This window comes from Crocodylus porosus, unplaced genomic scaffold (assembly GCF_001723895.1).
Source record: "Crocodylus porosus isolate Cpor-Errol unplaced genomic scaffold, CroPor_comp1, whole genome shotgun sequence".
Classification (NCBI taxonomy): domain Eukaryota; kingdom Metazoa; phylum Chordata; order Crocodylia; family Crocodylidae; genus Crocodylus; species Crocodylus porosus.
Window position 1 is genome coordinate 156,529,367 of NW_017728906.1, and position 15,028 is coordinate 156,544,394.

The 15,028-nt window shown below is 40.8% G+C and overlaps 1 protein-coding gene across 1 annotated transcript in view; it reads right to left on the minus strand.

Annotated features, from left to right (window-relative positions):
• The window catches only part of FREM2 (FRAS1 related extracellular matrix protein 2), a gene marked incomplete at its 5' end in the record, with an annotated part of 204,240 nt that overhangs the window by 17,168 nt on the left and 172,044 nt on the right, over positions 1–15,028 (minus strand). Inside the window, 3 exons of the mRNA XM_019530024.1 lie at positions 4,836–5,167; positions 6,371–6,502; positions 13,166–13,469. Coding sequence (XP_019385569.1) covers positions 4,836–5,167; positions 6,371–6,502; positions 13,166–13,469 — 768 coding nt within the window. The remainder of the gene's footprint in view (positions 1–4,835; positions 5,168–6,370; positions 6,503–13,165; positions 13,470–15,028) is intronic.

The following is a 15,028-nucleotide window of genomic DNA, read 5'->3' on the forward strand; positions in this document are numbered from 1 at the left end:
GTCAAATAAATTCACAACTTGTTTAAGAAACCGCTACGCTTCCCGTGCCTCAGTTCTCCATAGCCAATAGAACCCGGCCTGTTACCGTGTCTAATTGCCACCCCGGCCCACCGTGACTCTGGGGTTTGGTTCCCCACCCCGGGACAATAGGCACAGAGAATTGCTCCCCAACCAGGGGCTGTAACAGAGGGTTGCTTGGCCCTCCAGTATCCCACAGTGCCCCTCTGCCATGGGGACAGTGGAGCTGAGGGGGCGGGAGAACAGTCAAACTTCTAGAGACTAGAGGCTGAAATGCATGCAAGTACTCTCTAGCTCCCCAGTTTTCAGTCTCTGGAAGCTCCCAAAGACAGACAAGCACACAGCAGAGTGTTTACTGGCTGTCCACACTACTTTCTCCCTACCTCCTCAAGGGGCAGGTGGAGGACGAAGAAACTGCTTTGCTGGAGTGTACAGGTATTTCAGGAAGTACCTCAAAAGGAAACACTTCCAAAGATGTTCCTCATTTTCTGAGGATCGTTTTCGAAGCATTTATTCAGCTGCATGTATACTCCCTGTTTGGAGTACTTCAACGACATATGAAGTGCTCCAAAGCACATCTGTCCAGCCCAGGATTAGGTGATGTGGTTGCCCAAGACAGAAAAGTCACTGATTCACTGAGCCAGAAAGTTCCTTCTAGTCTAAACTAATTCACGTAATCTGTAATCAACAACTTTGTATTAACTCTATCCATTCTACAGGAAACGTAACTATGCTGAGACCGATTCATTTCTACTGGTAAAAATCCAATTGGTTAAAAAAGTCTGCCTGCTACAGGGCTACGGTGGTACTAGTCACCCTACTCTTTGGGAAGGTGTGAGGCAGCGAGTTTAGCTCAGAAAGCTTAAGGGTGGACCCAGAGTCAGTGTAATGGAATACATGCCAATTCTATGGCCTTAAACTTAGAAAATATTCTCTCTTGGTTATAACCCAAGGATGTTGAGGTAGCACTCCTCCTTGGCCTTTGTATACATGTGTTCACTCAGCATAGCTGCCTTCGTGTGGTCAAGAGTGATAGTAAAATGCACTCCTGATGCCCACCCAGAGACACGTCAATTCCATTATGGAGTAATTCCATTATGGAGTCTAGGTTTTTGTTTCTTTTAAATCTAAAAAGTGATCAAGTTGCCTTACTGTACCATTTTTTAATAAAAAGCAGAATGTGACGGGTGAAAAATAAATCACTTTAGTCCAGTAGACAGAAAAATTGCAAGCAAAAAATGTAGGGTACTTTTATCAATCTAAATTATATAAATACAATAGGCAATTTTAATACACAGATGTGCAGATTGCTAAGGAGATTTTTGCCTTGTGTTTCCAAGTTTGGATGCCAATAAACAGGCTGTAGCTGCTTCTGCTTGCAGTCCAGATTAGAAAACAAGCAGATCCAAATGAAAGATTTTCACAAAGGTTGTGAAAACTCTTTTTCTCTCATGATGCCACTCAACTGGACATGAAGAACCTTCCTTTCATTGTGCTTTCTCCATTTTTCTGGCACTAGTGGCAGAGACTAATGAAAATAGCCAGCCGCTCATATTTTAATTTGATGTGACACTATATGAAACCAGAAGGCTAACTAAGAACTATAAAAGCAGAAGCAGTAGCTTAATTCCTATGGAAATACAGAACAGGTGCATTTCATATCTATGCATTTTATATTCAGAAGAACTTGGCAGTTTGTATTATCAGACTTGTATTCATTAACATTAATGGAATTGTAATAGCATCTAGAATATTTTTTCATGGTGTTTTTGTCTTTTAACTGTCTGATGCTGAAATATTTATAGTGTAGACCCAAGACTTAGAGAGACAGAGGGGCTGTCAAATTTAGGAAACTGGATCTAATGACCTGTAACAAAGTCATGTTGTGAGAACATCAGAAGATAGAAGGGGGGAGTTCATCCAAGCAGTGCAAGAAAAGCATGCTATCAACAGCCGATAAGGTTGTAAATCAATTAATCACTCTAACAGTCGTTTGTAAAAGTAATTTGTCTCAGCAAAACAAATATTTCATGTCTGTCATCAGAGTGGAAGGCAGATTGGCAAACATTTTCTTTGTAAACTGAAATGTCAGAATGAGTCCCAGGTCTGTTTTGGAGAACAGACCATTCCCATCTTATTTCTAAGAGTTATTGCCTCCCCCTCCTCACTTTTCTAACATAAAAATTTTGTTAACACCAATATAAGGGCTGAGTTTTCATCAGCACAAAATGACCGAAGGCAAGACATTCATTCTTAACATCTATTTGGGGCAAATTTTGACCACAGTTCCTTATAAATGGGGCCAGTACTTGTCTCAGTACTTTCAAGACATTATTAGCAGCTGTAAGAGAGTCTTCAGTGTGTCTTCACTACTACAGGATTATAGAATAAAATTTGAAATGAGGGAAATAATTTTCATTTGAATGTATTTGTATTATAACACTTATTGAAAAACGATGTTCATACTAACTGTAATTTTGTCCTGTAAATTGTTCTGAGCCTATTTTTTATTAGGTTTGCTTAATGTTCCTATGCATGTAAGCATTCAACCTCAACCATGTTATCAACTGCTGTTTACACAATAAAAATGTGTTAAAGTTAAGAGTCAATGCCAGGAAGGCAGATGGCCAGGTAGGTTGAAGGTGAAATGCAAACCAGGTTTGTATGAAAGAATGTAAATGGAGAGGAGAATGGAATGCAGTCTTTAAATGCCAGGCCTCTTGAAAAGTTTAACCTTTGACTCTGTTGTACAGCTGGTGCTGATATATCAACTGTGTATTAACTTCACAGAACAATTTTTTAAACAGAAAAAATTGTCATCCCTTACTGAGTTCACCTGTTTACAGCAAACAGCTGGTAAAAACATGTATGAAAAAACATGTTAAAGGGATAAAAGATCTAATAGCCATAAACTCCAGGAAGGCCGATTTAGACTAGAGATAAGAAAATAGTTCTTTACGGTGCAAGTGCCCAGGGTCTGGAACAGACTCCCCCCAGAGGTGGTGCAAGCACCTAGTCTGGACTCTTTTAAAAAAATATCTGGATATTTTTCCTTTTGGGATCACTTGATCCCAGCTGACTTCTTGCCTATGGGGGGGGAGGGCGGCTGGACTCAATGATCTCTCGGTTCCAGTTGCTAATGTCTATGAATCTATGACAATGATACACACGATGCTGGAGTCTGCTGGAGCATGGTAATTACCACACTCTAGCAGACTCAATTAATCAAGTCTGATCTGACGCACTGTAATTACAGTGCATTGGAGCAGCATTACTGCACATCTGTTGGTGCCCTCATGAATAAAAGTGCAGTCTTTCTTCCAGTTCATAACATAATGCCAACAAGGGGGCTGGAGATGGTTCTGGGAAAATTCTCTTGAAACAAAAATACAGTAAGTGGTTTCAAAATGCTAATAAATCCATGTATTCAGTACTTTGGAAAATTACTGCAAATTGCTCAAAAAATTAAGAAAAGTTTCTTAGCATAGACTGAGGACCTTAACATTAGGAACCTACTTATGAAAATTTGGACCCTGAATAGTTTGTTCATATCATGAGTCTGTTATAGACAGGGCAGACTACATGTTTAGCAGCAACAGTTTACTTTGTGCAGGCACTCCCATCATTCAATAGGCCAGGTTTTATGGTATATAAAGCCTTTAAAATAATTATTTTAGCATATTTGATTGAAATACAGTGCATCTCAATGCTTGATAAGGTTGCTCTGTGATCTCTACATATGCTTTTTCTTGCTCATGAGGATAATGTAAGGCTTAAGTAATGACTATAACGATTACTCTACCAAGCGATGAGATGCTGGAATGAAAAGTGCTCCGGAAGTGCAAACTAACCGAAAAGAAAGGGAAATACTAAGAAAAAATAAATCATTGCCCCTTTAATATTTAATGTATATATGAAAGCATCAGCCTGGAATTATTTGATTAAGTGTAACTTATCATTTGATCTTATTTCCTATTGTTGTAACTATGTGTTGTAGCCAGACAGTTTGGCATCCAACGGCTTCCGTGTGGTTGAGGCCAAGTATTTATTTGTGGAAGTTACTTTCTCTGGTTCCAATCCATTACTAGACTTGGCAGAGTGACTTAAGGAAATTATCATTCAAATAAATTTTATTAACAACATCAAGTTAAACAACTCTCTGCCAGAAACAACAAGATGAAGAACACACATTAAAATGTTTTAATGTACACGCTGGTAGCTTGAAGCTCCTGTAATTGAGTACAGCTGAGTGTTTCAATCTCTTAACAAAAGGGCTGCTTCTACCTAGGGTTTGAAAAGTTTCCCTACCCAGTCTGTTCATCTTGTATTTATAGTTCAGATACTTAGAAGACTCATATAAAAATTGTTTTAAAAGTTATTAGTTTTCTACCTCAGGATTTATAAGGCAGTTCATGATTTTTTACTATAAAGAGACAGTATTACTAGATCTGACTCCAGCAAAAACAGCCTTCAGAATTACCTTTCCTGCAAATCTCACTAAGTGGTATGCATTGCCAATAGAAAGAATTGTCTGTTTTCATGACAGTATATCATATTCAACTTATTTTTCCCTTTAACATGGACTAGGATTTTACCTATTACGCTCATTGATTCTTAATGGATACTCATAGCTATATGTGGGTTAAGGACTATGGATGGTTATGAAATAAAGTCTTTCATTCTTAAATAAAGTTATATTCTTAAATCACATATTCTAAGCACTTGTATATCAAAAAGGAAAACTATTAAACTGAACCAATTGATTTCTGTTCCATTCTGAGAACACACTCTACAGCTAAGAAGTTAAAAAATGGTACCTGTCCATCTGTACCAATGGTGCCTCCACAATCAGTGAGGAGCTCAGACATGTCATAGTAGCTAACAAACTCCCATAAACAGGCTTCCAAGTTCAGATTTCGATAGAAGCGTAAGGTATTGGAACCCCTGATCATTGCACTATATTGATAGGGAATGGTCTCTCCAATCACATCTGGATTTTTGGTAGCATCAGTCAAAAAACCATGGTGAGTCTTCACTTCTGTGTAGTCCAACAGGTTAGAGCACTTGTGGTTTCCAACTCGAGTTCCATCAGGGCTGAGGGTTAACTCAAAGTTGGACAGTTCTCTTGTAGAGATAATGGGCAGCATGCCTGGAATACAGAATAATGGTAATACAAATGGCTCTGTAACTACAGTTATGGGCTACATTCAATATTTCCTAATTCACCTAGAATCAGCCAGTCACCGAACCCATAAAAAGTAGAAACTCATTAATTAGTGCACTTCAAAATTAAAAAAAGTAGCTTATCCAAGATCCCACAGAAAGCTAGTAGCAGAGCTGAGGAAGTACAGAAGACTTGTCCCCCTAGTAGCAAACTACATTTAAAAAACGGTTTACTGACAATGCTTAGATGCCTGTTTTAAGTAATGTTTTCATGTAATAAAAACAATACTCTCAACCCCATATAAATCTGTTTTCTGAATCATATGGTATTCAATAATCAATGCATCAAGGTGATTTAGTTTTCTTAAAATTTTAAGGCCCCTCTATACTTTACACTTACGCTGTGTTAATGTGTTATTCATGGCATAAATGGCAAAAGTGCCACATATGCATCCAATTTAATAAAATGGCAAACCAGCCATAAAAATCTTTTATGTTTAATGTAGAACATTTTTCTAACTAGTTTATGTGGAGCCTTAAATTGAGCATATGGCATGTCTGGGGCCACTCCAAGGGCAGGGTCAACAAACACCTGATTACAGACCCTGGCTCTGGGACAGCCCCAGGTCACTCTGGACTATGGGCATCTGGCTTTCAACCTGTCAGTGCAAGCAAGCCCAGGATTACAGTCCTGGGCTCCCCCCTGCACTGGCAAATAGGGTACAACTGGGATACAATACTCGATTCCAAAATTATGACTCCTGCCAGACACATGGGGTATGAAGAGAGGGAAGACTATTGGCGTTAGGGATCAGATCCCATGGTGCCTTCAAATGAACATATGTCTTAATGACAAGGCCCTAAGTAAGACTTAATATTTAACATAATAAATACAACCTGGGTTCAACTCCAATGAGTTCAAAGGAATTACACTAAGGGTAGATTTAGCTCATTTTATGGAAACTGAAAATAATTAGAACCATTTAGTTTTCACCTAAAAGAACATGGAAGCACCACTGTGACATTTTATACACCTATGGGAAGTTCCAATGAAACATTTATGATATTTCTCCATTATTTCAAACACTAAGAAACATTAAACATATTGTGTTTGGCTTCTTAAAATAACTACATTGCATCAAATGACAGCACTTTGTGAAAGTTCTCTATATTACAGATTTTAACATACCATCAATATGTGGCATTGTGACAGTCAACTTGATGAGATTTGTATAGTCAGAATCTTCTGGGCCAGTATAGCGCAGCTTGGCAGAAAACGGTTCTGCTCCAACTACTCCTGGGATACGAGGCTGGCAAAGACCTAATGTAGAACAGAAAAGCAACTCAGTTTGATATCCAGAGGAAACAATGTTTTACTCTGCCTCAGACTAATCTTAGAAGTTTCTATTTCATTGTACACACTTTTGAAGCTAGAAAAATTTTCTGGAACAGCAAGCAACTTGTTGGTAGAGTCCTGCATTAAACTTCAGGTTTGGATAGGAACTGTTTTTACACAGAATTCAAGAGGACATCAGTATGACTTGGTCAGTTAGATCAAATTCACAGAACTGAGCTCCTAAATTTCATGCACATACATTAAACATATATTTGCCTGCACCACAGTGCTTGCAAATCCAGACACAGTGTAAACAAACACACAAATATAAGTATCCATTTCATATAAACAATTTTTTGTTTGCCCATGCAAGTGTACACAATAGCTCCAACAAAATTCTCGAGTAGTCATTTATTGAAAATTTGGTCTGTACACTGGAGATTAAAAAAAAAGGTCAAAACCCATTTCAGAACTTTCTTTGGTGGCACACTAACATTTTTTTTGAAAAAAGATTCAATTTTTGTTTTAAGAAATGCTGCCAGTGCTATACTTGGTTTTCAAAGTTGTTGAACACATCACTAAAATACAGCACATTAGGAGGAAGTAAAAACAGACTGCTTATGCTGAAATGGTTTTGGCAACCATACTGTTAAAGAAGACTGAAGTAAGTTTGTTTAAACTTAAAACCATAACATGTCTATGCCTTGTCTATTTATTTTATTGTTTATAAATTAAAGAAAACTGAAATTCAAATATTTGGTATTAAAGCAACAAATGTTTTCTTTATCATCAGCCATGAAGGAATTGCTATTGACAATACAAAACACTTACTTATGGGCTTGATTCACCCCTGGGTTATGTTGGAATACTTATGGGTACATAAACATTGGCTGCGAAAACTTACTCCGATAGAGATTTCTAAAATGCAAGGTGTCAACTCAAAATCTGCTAAAGATAAAGAGCTGGCCAGCAAAAGTAGGCAGAAATAACTGAGGAGTGAGTGTAAGGACGGCACCTTAGGGTATTCAATGTGGTGCAATGCAGTGCCATGAACAGATCCTAGTTCAGGCAGTCGGCAAAGCAGGAAGGCACTTTAGGGTGTGTACAGAAGTGCTCTGTGCACATTTTACAGCACTGTAATTTAGAGCTCTTGGTATAACACTATAAAGTTAACTGACAGAAGTGCAGTTTGGATGGAGTGGGTAGGGCTCTGAGTCTCCCTGAATTTTCCAGGCTGGGTGGCAGGCGGCGCTCTACAGCCTCTTGGGGTTTTTCTATTGTCCAGAAATTTGACCAATATACAGAAGTTATTTAAAAGTGTTGTAGGTTGCTGAAGTGCTGCAAAATACTGAGCTTCAAATTTAATACCTAATTTAACAAGCATTAATTTAAAGCACTGTACCCATTTTAAAGTGCTGTAAAGTGTTCTTCTGTTAAGTGACAGCAATAAAGCACTTCAAATGGCAGAAAAAGCAACTTCTGTACACACTCTTAGAGACTATGTTAATACAGTGCTCTATCTTGTCTATCAGCCAGAGTTAATTGGCTCAGCTCTAACATAATGCAATTATACTCATCAGTCACGTGCAGACAAGTGTGGGATTTTGGTTCCTGGGACTAGTAGCAGCGTTGCACCATGTGCCGCAGCTACTTGTCCCCAGGGAATGTCCATGCCATGTGCATTTTGGCATGTAGCCAGTTCCCCAAATGGTGGTAGGTGAGGCTGGGACCAGCACTGTGCTGGCCCCAGCAGCCTTACCTGGGGTCCTGGGAGCCTGGCTGGCAGCTGTAGCTTTTCAGTGATGCATGCTGCCCGTGGATGTGCTGCTCCACTTGTTTTTCCCCACAGATGTTTTTGACCTCTGGATAGCCTGTGGGTTAAAAAACCCATGGGGAAAGAAAATGGAGCAATGCATGCACAGGCAGCACACTCTTGCAGCGCAGAGAACACCTGATTGTGCGATATGTGGTGCTGCAGATGTGTTTGCGGTGCCATGTGCTTCGTGGCCATGGTCATCTGGATGTGCCCATCCAGGGCTTGCTCAGGTATGTCTCTGCAGGCCTGTATTGTACCATGTCAAGTTATCCTCATCCAGACGCTCCCTTGGTACTGCACAATTCTTGTTACCACAGGGGAAGCTGAATTGAGCCCAAAGTCACACAGGGAAGTCTTGCATACAACAGACCCCCAAATAAATTATGCATTTTGTTTTTGGAAGACTGAATGTAGGGGGAAAAAGTCCTGAATCGTGGCCAGCAGTGATACAGACTAAGTCCTCCTGGGAACAGAGTTTTCCAGAACTGTAGCATCCCAGGAGACAATCTGGATGAAGCAAAAGGAACTTCCTGGTTCTCTATATTTTAGATTGTAACATATCATTCCTGGTAGCAGAAAGTTCCTATTGCCTCACCCAGACTGTGTCCTGGGATGCCACCTTCCTGGACACTCTGCTTCTAGGAGGACTTACTCTTATCTTACAAAAGGCTAGGCCCCAGACCCTTGCAAGGGTAGTAGAAAGACTATTAATTCTTTACTGTAAGTAGTTCTTTATATAATTACCTTTATTTAAAAAGGTGTTGCTTTCACATCACAAACCATATTAAGAGACTACCAGTTCACTTGCTATTTCAGGCATAAACTACAATGCTCAGTCAAGAGGTAAGGCTGTGAGAGTGTTAACACGGGACTTCACCCTTTCAGCTTGTTGAGCTAGATGCAAGTTGCAGTCATCTTGACAACTACATGGCATGCACAGTATTTCCAGGTGTGCTACATTTTCCAGTAAAGAAAACAGCATCCCTGCTTAGTACAGATAAGTTCTTTGGGTAAATCCAGTATCTTTTATTAAACCAACTTGAATAGTTGGAAAAATTCTTCTTAGCAAGCTTTTGGCACAAATACCCTTCGTCAGGCCAAGTAATAATCTGCAGATGGTCTGTGCTCTTCCTGGATTGAGCGGTAAAGCAGCCAGAGGCCAGTATATATGCAAAAAAGCCAGTCAGTTAAAACGTAAATTGAGGTAGTCAGTAGGTGAAAGACAGGTGGGGAAAGGGGGAATGAATGTAACTGTAGTCAATGGATGAGACACAGGAATGGGGTGGGAGGAAGGGAATGAGAACAGCTAGTAAAAAGTGCAGGATTTACCTGGGGAGTCGGATGTTAGGTTACAATGTGCCAATGTCTATATTTCATCCATGATTTTATGTATCCAGTAGATTGATTAAATGATGTTCATAGGTTCATCTGTGAAAGGTATTTTGTAAATTCCATTTGAGGATTAGGACTGAGAGACTGGAGAGACTGGCTTTTCTTGTGAGAAGTGTGCCCCCACAGGTAATTGGGTATTTGTGTCTTTGAACTCGCACCAAAAACCTATCATTCTGGTATATAGTTGTTGTTTGGTTTCTCCTACATATTTACGATCAGGGCATTTGGTGCACTGGATGAGATATACAGGCAGTCCTCAACTTATGTTTTGAGTTACAATGTTTCACACTTACAATGTTTATAAATTGACACCCTGTTTCAACTTTCTGATGTCAGTTTCAACTTTACAGTGCTTGATCCGAAGTGATGCCATGCCAGTGAACAAGTTCGCTGTGTCACCCATCTGCCCAAACTTCCTTGGACACTTTAAGAAAGCAGACAAGACTCCAGAAAAACCTGCAGCCAAGGCTCCTGAGAAGATTCCAGCCAACAACCCTTCAAAAAGTCCAACCAAGAGCCTTTCAGAAAGTCTAGCAATGTCACCTCAAAGAAGTCCTTCCAAATCAATATGATTGCTATTTACAATATAAATGCATTAACGTGCTCCTCTACAATTGATCGAGTACACAATTGGAGTATTTTTGGTGAAAATAGGGTATCGGGCCTTGGTTCAGGAACAAATATCCCATTTATAACATTGTTTCTTATGAGAAAATTGGTTCTGAGTTGCAACGTTTTGACTTAAGACGCAGTGTTCAGGAACCAATTGTGTCATAAGTCCAAGGACTGCCCGTATTACATTTTGGGAGGTGCAGGTGTAAGATCCGGAAATGCTGATGGCTCTGTTGTGGGATGTAGTAATTGTGGGGGTGGTGGAGACATGTTGGCAGGTTTTACATTTCTTGTCCCGTATTTGGTTTGTTTTGGGCCTTAAGAAGTTTGCTTCTGGTGATGAGGTTAGAGAGGTTTGGTGCTTGTCTGAAGGCTAGGATGGGTGGTTCTGGAAAGATCTCTTTGAGAATTGGGTCTCCTAGTATGGATTACAATTGTTTGACGATTTTCCGTACAGGTTCCAGGGAGTGATGGTATGTCATAACCAGTGGTGTGCAATTCATGGGGGTTTTTCTTCTGTACTGTGGCAATTCTTCACGTGGTATCTGGGTGGCTCTTTCAAAAGTATGATTTCTCTTTTCGGAGGAGTGTCCTTGTTGAGTGAAAGCTTGCTAAGAAGAATTTTTCCAACTATCTGAGCTGGTCTAATAAAAGATAAAAGATTTACCCAAAGAACCTTGTCTGCCTATGTCCTTTGACCAACCTGGCTACAACCTACACCCCTGCTTAATACATGGAGTCCAGTTTGAAAGGGCTGATTCTGGAGAAAAAGGTGTGTGTTATGTAGCAGGGCACTAAGGTCCGTGCTACTTGGAGAGCCAGGATAACTACCCAGGTGCAGGTTGCCAGGGCAATCTGAGGGAGATGAGGACTCACACCTGCCCGGTCAGCAGGCTGGAAGGGGCAGGGCCTGGCTCCTATATAAATCCCAGGCTGAGGCCAGGTAGGCAGTCCCTGCTGGCTGCCAAAGGCAAAGGAACTCTGCCAGAGCAAGAACAGAGAAGAGGTCAGAATGCATGAGCAGTTAGTATGGGTGAAGGATGAAGCACCCTTGGGGGTGGCTTGAGTCAGGTTGTAGTCAATTGGCAGAGACTTATGTTATAGCCTAGGGGCTTGTTTTCATTTGTGTTTACCGTTTACACCAGGTGGTTTGGGTGAGGCTATTAGGGGTTGGAGGAGGCCTCATAAGGGACCCACAGCAGCGTGGAGCTCCCAGTCCCAGGTGAAGGGGGTGGTGTGAGAAGCCCCAGGTGAAGGGGGCGGTGTGAGAAGCCCCCAGTATGGGAAGGACGGGGGCTCAGAGAGAGCGGAGGCTGGTACAGTGGTGGTTGGAACCATGCATAGCCCATAAGGCTGGGATGCGCAGGAACACCCATTAGCAAAGCTGGGCTAATGTCCAGGGAGATGAAGAGGCAGCCTCCCTACTTACATATCTGACATCAAAGACATGGCGGGCGAGATTGAGGGTGCATTGTAGACTGACTGGACATGGTACGGAGTGCTAGGGGAGAGCACGGCAACCCTAGGATCCCCTCTTGCTACATGTTGTATATAAGAATATATAGTAAATGAAAACAAGCAAACAGAAGTGTTGCTCATTCAGCTTTCTAAATCCTGAATCCAGTAGAAATTAGAATATTTTCCTTAAAAATGTAGTTGGGATTAGTCAACCCCTTGCAAGTAAAATGAGAAATCTAGCACAGAACGGATAATTTACTTTTTTGTCTATTGGAAATGGGATATTACAAAGAATAAAAGTTACTGTAGCAGCAAAGAGAGGCATGGTGATACACAGAACTGGTATTATCTATACTAGGCTTAAAGTGCAGTGCTTTAGAATTTTGTCCTCATTGCCTGATATGCCTTGATTTTTTTTTTTTTTTTACTGATTTTCTAACTTGAGCACATTAACTCAAACACATCTCTGTTTTATAAGCAGAACCTAAACTTTTCAACTTTTAAATTATACAAGTATGGTATGTGCTGTAGAAGAACACTTAAAGGTGATCAGCAAAATGGAGAAACAAGATTTTGACCTTTTATGCTTCTTTTATATTGCAGATAAAATTTGAAAGGATTTTGCCTCTCTCTCACTTTGCTCCCTTTTTAAAAGGTATTTTTCTTTTTTTGGTTTCTTTGGTTTTTTTTGCTTTTACATTAGAAGCCCCGCCTTTGTAGATTCTGGAAACACAATAACATTATGGGCAAAGACTTAGTGCAGCTCCCAGCTGTAACTCAGAATAATTTTTGCAAAGCGTTATGAGTTACAATGTTACTCCAAACCAAACAGAAGTTCACTGTTAGTTCCAGGGAAGAAGGAAATCTAGATGCAGCTGGAGCCTGCGGTCAGGTTCCCATAGCAATGTCCAGGCTCTCTACCAGTGCTTGCTGTTTTCGGAATGGGAGGGGGGAAGGCAGCAGAGCAAGCTTATTTTTGGGGCTCCCCAGCTGATGCTGAAAGGTGGGTGTGAGTGAATTGGAGCCCCCCCCACCTCGGGGGAGAGGGGGCTGCAATATACCTATCCCACCTTCCAAGGGGGGCTGAAACCCCACCCAGACTGAACTCCCTCTGCTTCCTTTTTCCCCACTCCCATGCAATGAGGGGTCAGCTTTTCATTCAAATCACCCATTTTTAAGCCATTTGCAGCTGTGCACTTGTGTTTGATCACAGCTATAAACTTCTTTCTGTGGCCAGAACAGGAAAAAACTGTCACTTATGTCTGCCCCCTATGTTTCTCCAATCAGTTAATCAGGCATCACCTGCATGGCATGTACATTTATTTCAGAATATATTCTGCCAGTTTTGCTATAGATTATGGATACATTACCCTCATCCATGCTTATTGCTACAATAGGGCTCATGAGCTCCAGGCCTTCATTTCCATCTGAATTCACAGCACGGGCTGCACATTGGACCCGGGACCCCGCTTGGAAGTAAATGGAGTCCAGTGTGATTAACTTGGATGAAGTGAAGAAGGTATCAAAATCCACTTCTCTCATGGGGCTGGTTACACCATCAGAGCCAGTGGGTGCACTAACCAGCCATCGGTAACGAGTCAGGGTGTTGTTGATATTTTCGCTCACACATATCGAACCTGTCTTGTCATAGTCTGCATATTTAGGATTGCAAGCCTGTGGAAAGTCAGACATGTTGCATTTCATGATAAAGAAAGAACTCCAAGCAGTGAGAAGATAAGGAAACTCAGGCAAGACTGAACTCACACCATGAGTTCTTCCCACAGTGGATGAAAAGCACCACAAAAAATTTTACAGTAAAGATGGAAAGGTAATTGACACTGTGAGAGCTAAAATCATAAAACAGCAAAGAAGAATTTCAGAGCTAAGCAAATACATAAAAAATAGCTTTGTTCTTAAAAAAAAAAAAAAATCTTTAGCAACTTATTTTACTGGCTCCCTACTGTTGTACTTGTACTTCTAAACTTGCATGTTTTAATTTACAATTATTCATAGTTGGACAAATTCAGACCTGATTTATACAGGTAAGACTGCAGGAAATCAACAAAGTGGAGTAGCCTTGGACAGTTTTTTTTAAATGCATGCCTCACGTCACCCCGTAAGAGTTCTTGCCCCTCACGTGCTCTCATCCAGGTTATTGGCAAAATCCCCACTGAATTTAATGATGCAGGATGAGGACTTATTTGAGTCATGGGCACGCTTTGCACAAGGCCCTTCAAATAAATGCTGAAGAATTTGGCATAGAACATGGAATTGGGTGAGTGAAGCATGTCTTTCTACCACTTTTCTTTCCTCAAAAGTTGATTTGGCATCCCCACAGGTTAGCACAGCCTATGTCCTATCCTATTTAAAAGGAATTGCTAACAGCCATATTAAAGCATCTTTGGTGGGAGAAGTGGTTGAAGTACAAACCAAGAAACTGGCCTTGAATTGTTATAAACAAGAAATGAAGATGTGCATGAAACTTCGGTGTTGGATGATTTTTGAATATTTTGGGAGCAGAACTTTCTAACAACTTTAGTGATTTTTATAAAAATTGGGAGAAATCCCTTCTTTACCTACTGTTGAAGGAAAAGCTGCTTTATTTTTTTTTTTTGAGTGTATGCATAATTAAATTGTTCACAGTGCTTATCTACACATCCTGTGCAAAGGAAAAATACAGTATCATGCACAATACTGGCTCTTTTGTTGATGAGAACTCTGCAATTTAGTCTCTGTTTTTTCCAGGTTAGGCGCAAGGAGGCATTATGCTTTACTTGTGTAGATGTATAATTCTCTTATACTTTCAGTGGGGACATTGTGAGCCCCTGGAGGTGCATTCTACATTGCCCTGAAGATCCATTCAGCTTTCCCTTTTGTTTTAATGCGAAGCACTCTGATGCCTCTAGAGATGTATCCATTGGACAGAGGCAGAAAAGCAGCTCCCTGTTGCAACCCATAGCACTTTGCAGAAATCGCTATGAGTTGCAACAATCCCCTGGACCCAACAGAAGTTCACTGTTGGGAGTTGTGGGAGTTCACTGTCCCGGAGTTGTGGATTACAGTTGCTCACTGTGAGCTGTGAGTCTGCAGCTCAGTCTCTGTATCAATGCCACTCCTCCCTCCCAGCACAGACACTGTTTTCAGAATGGATGAGGGGAAAGGGAGCAGAGAGACCTCGTTCTTGGGGTTCCCCAGTCAGCACTGGAGGGTGGGGGGATTGATGCCCCCTAAGG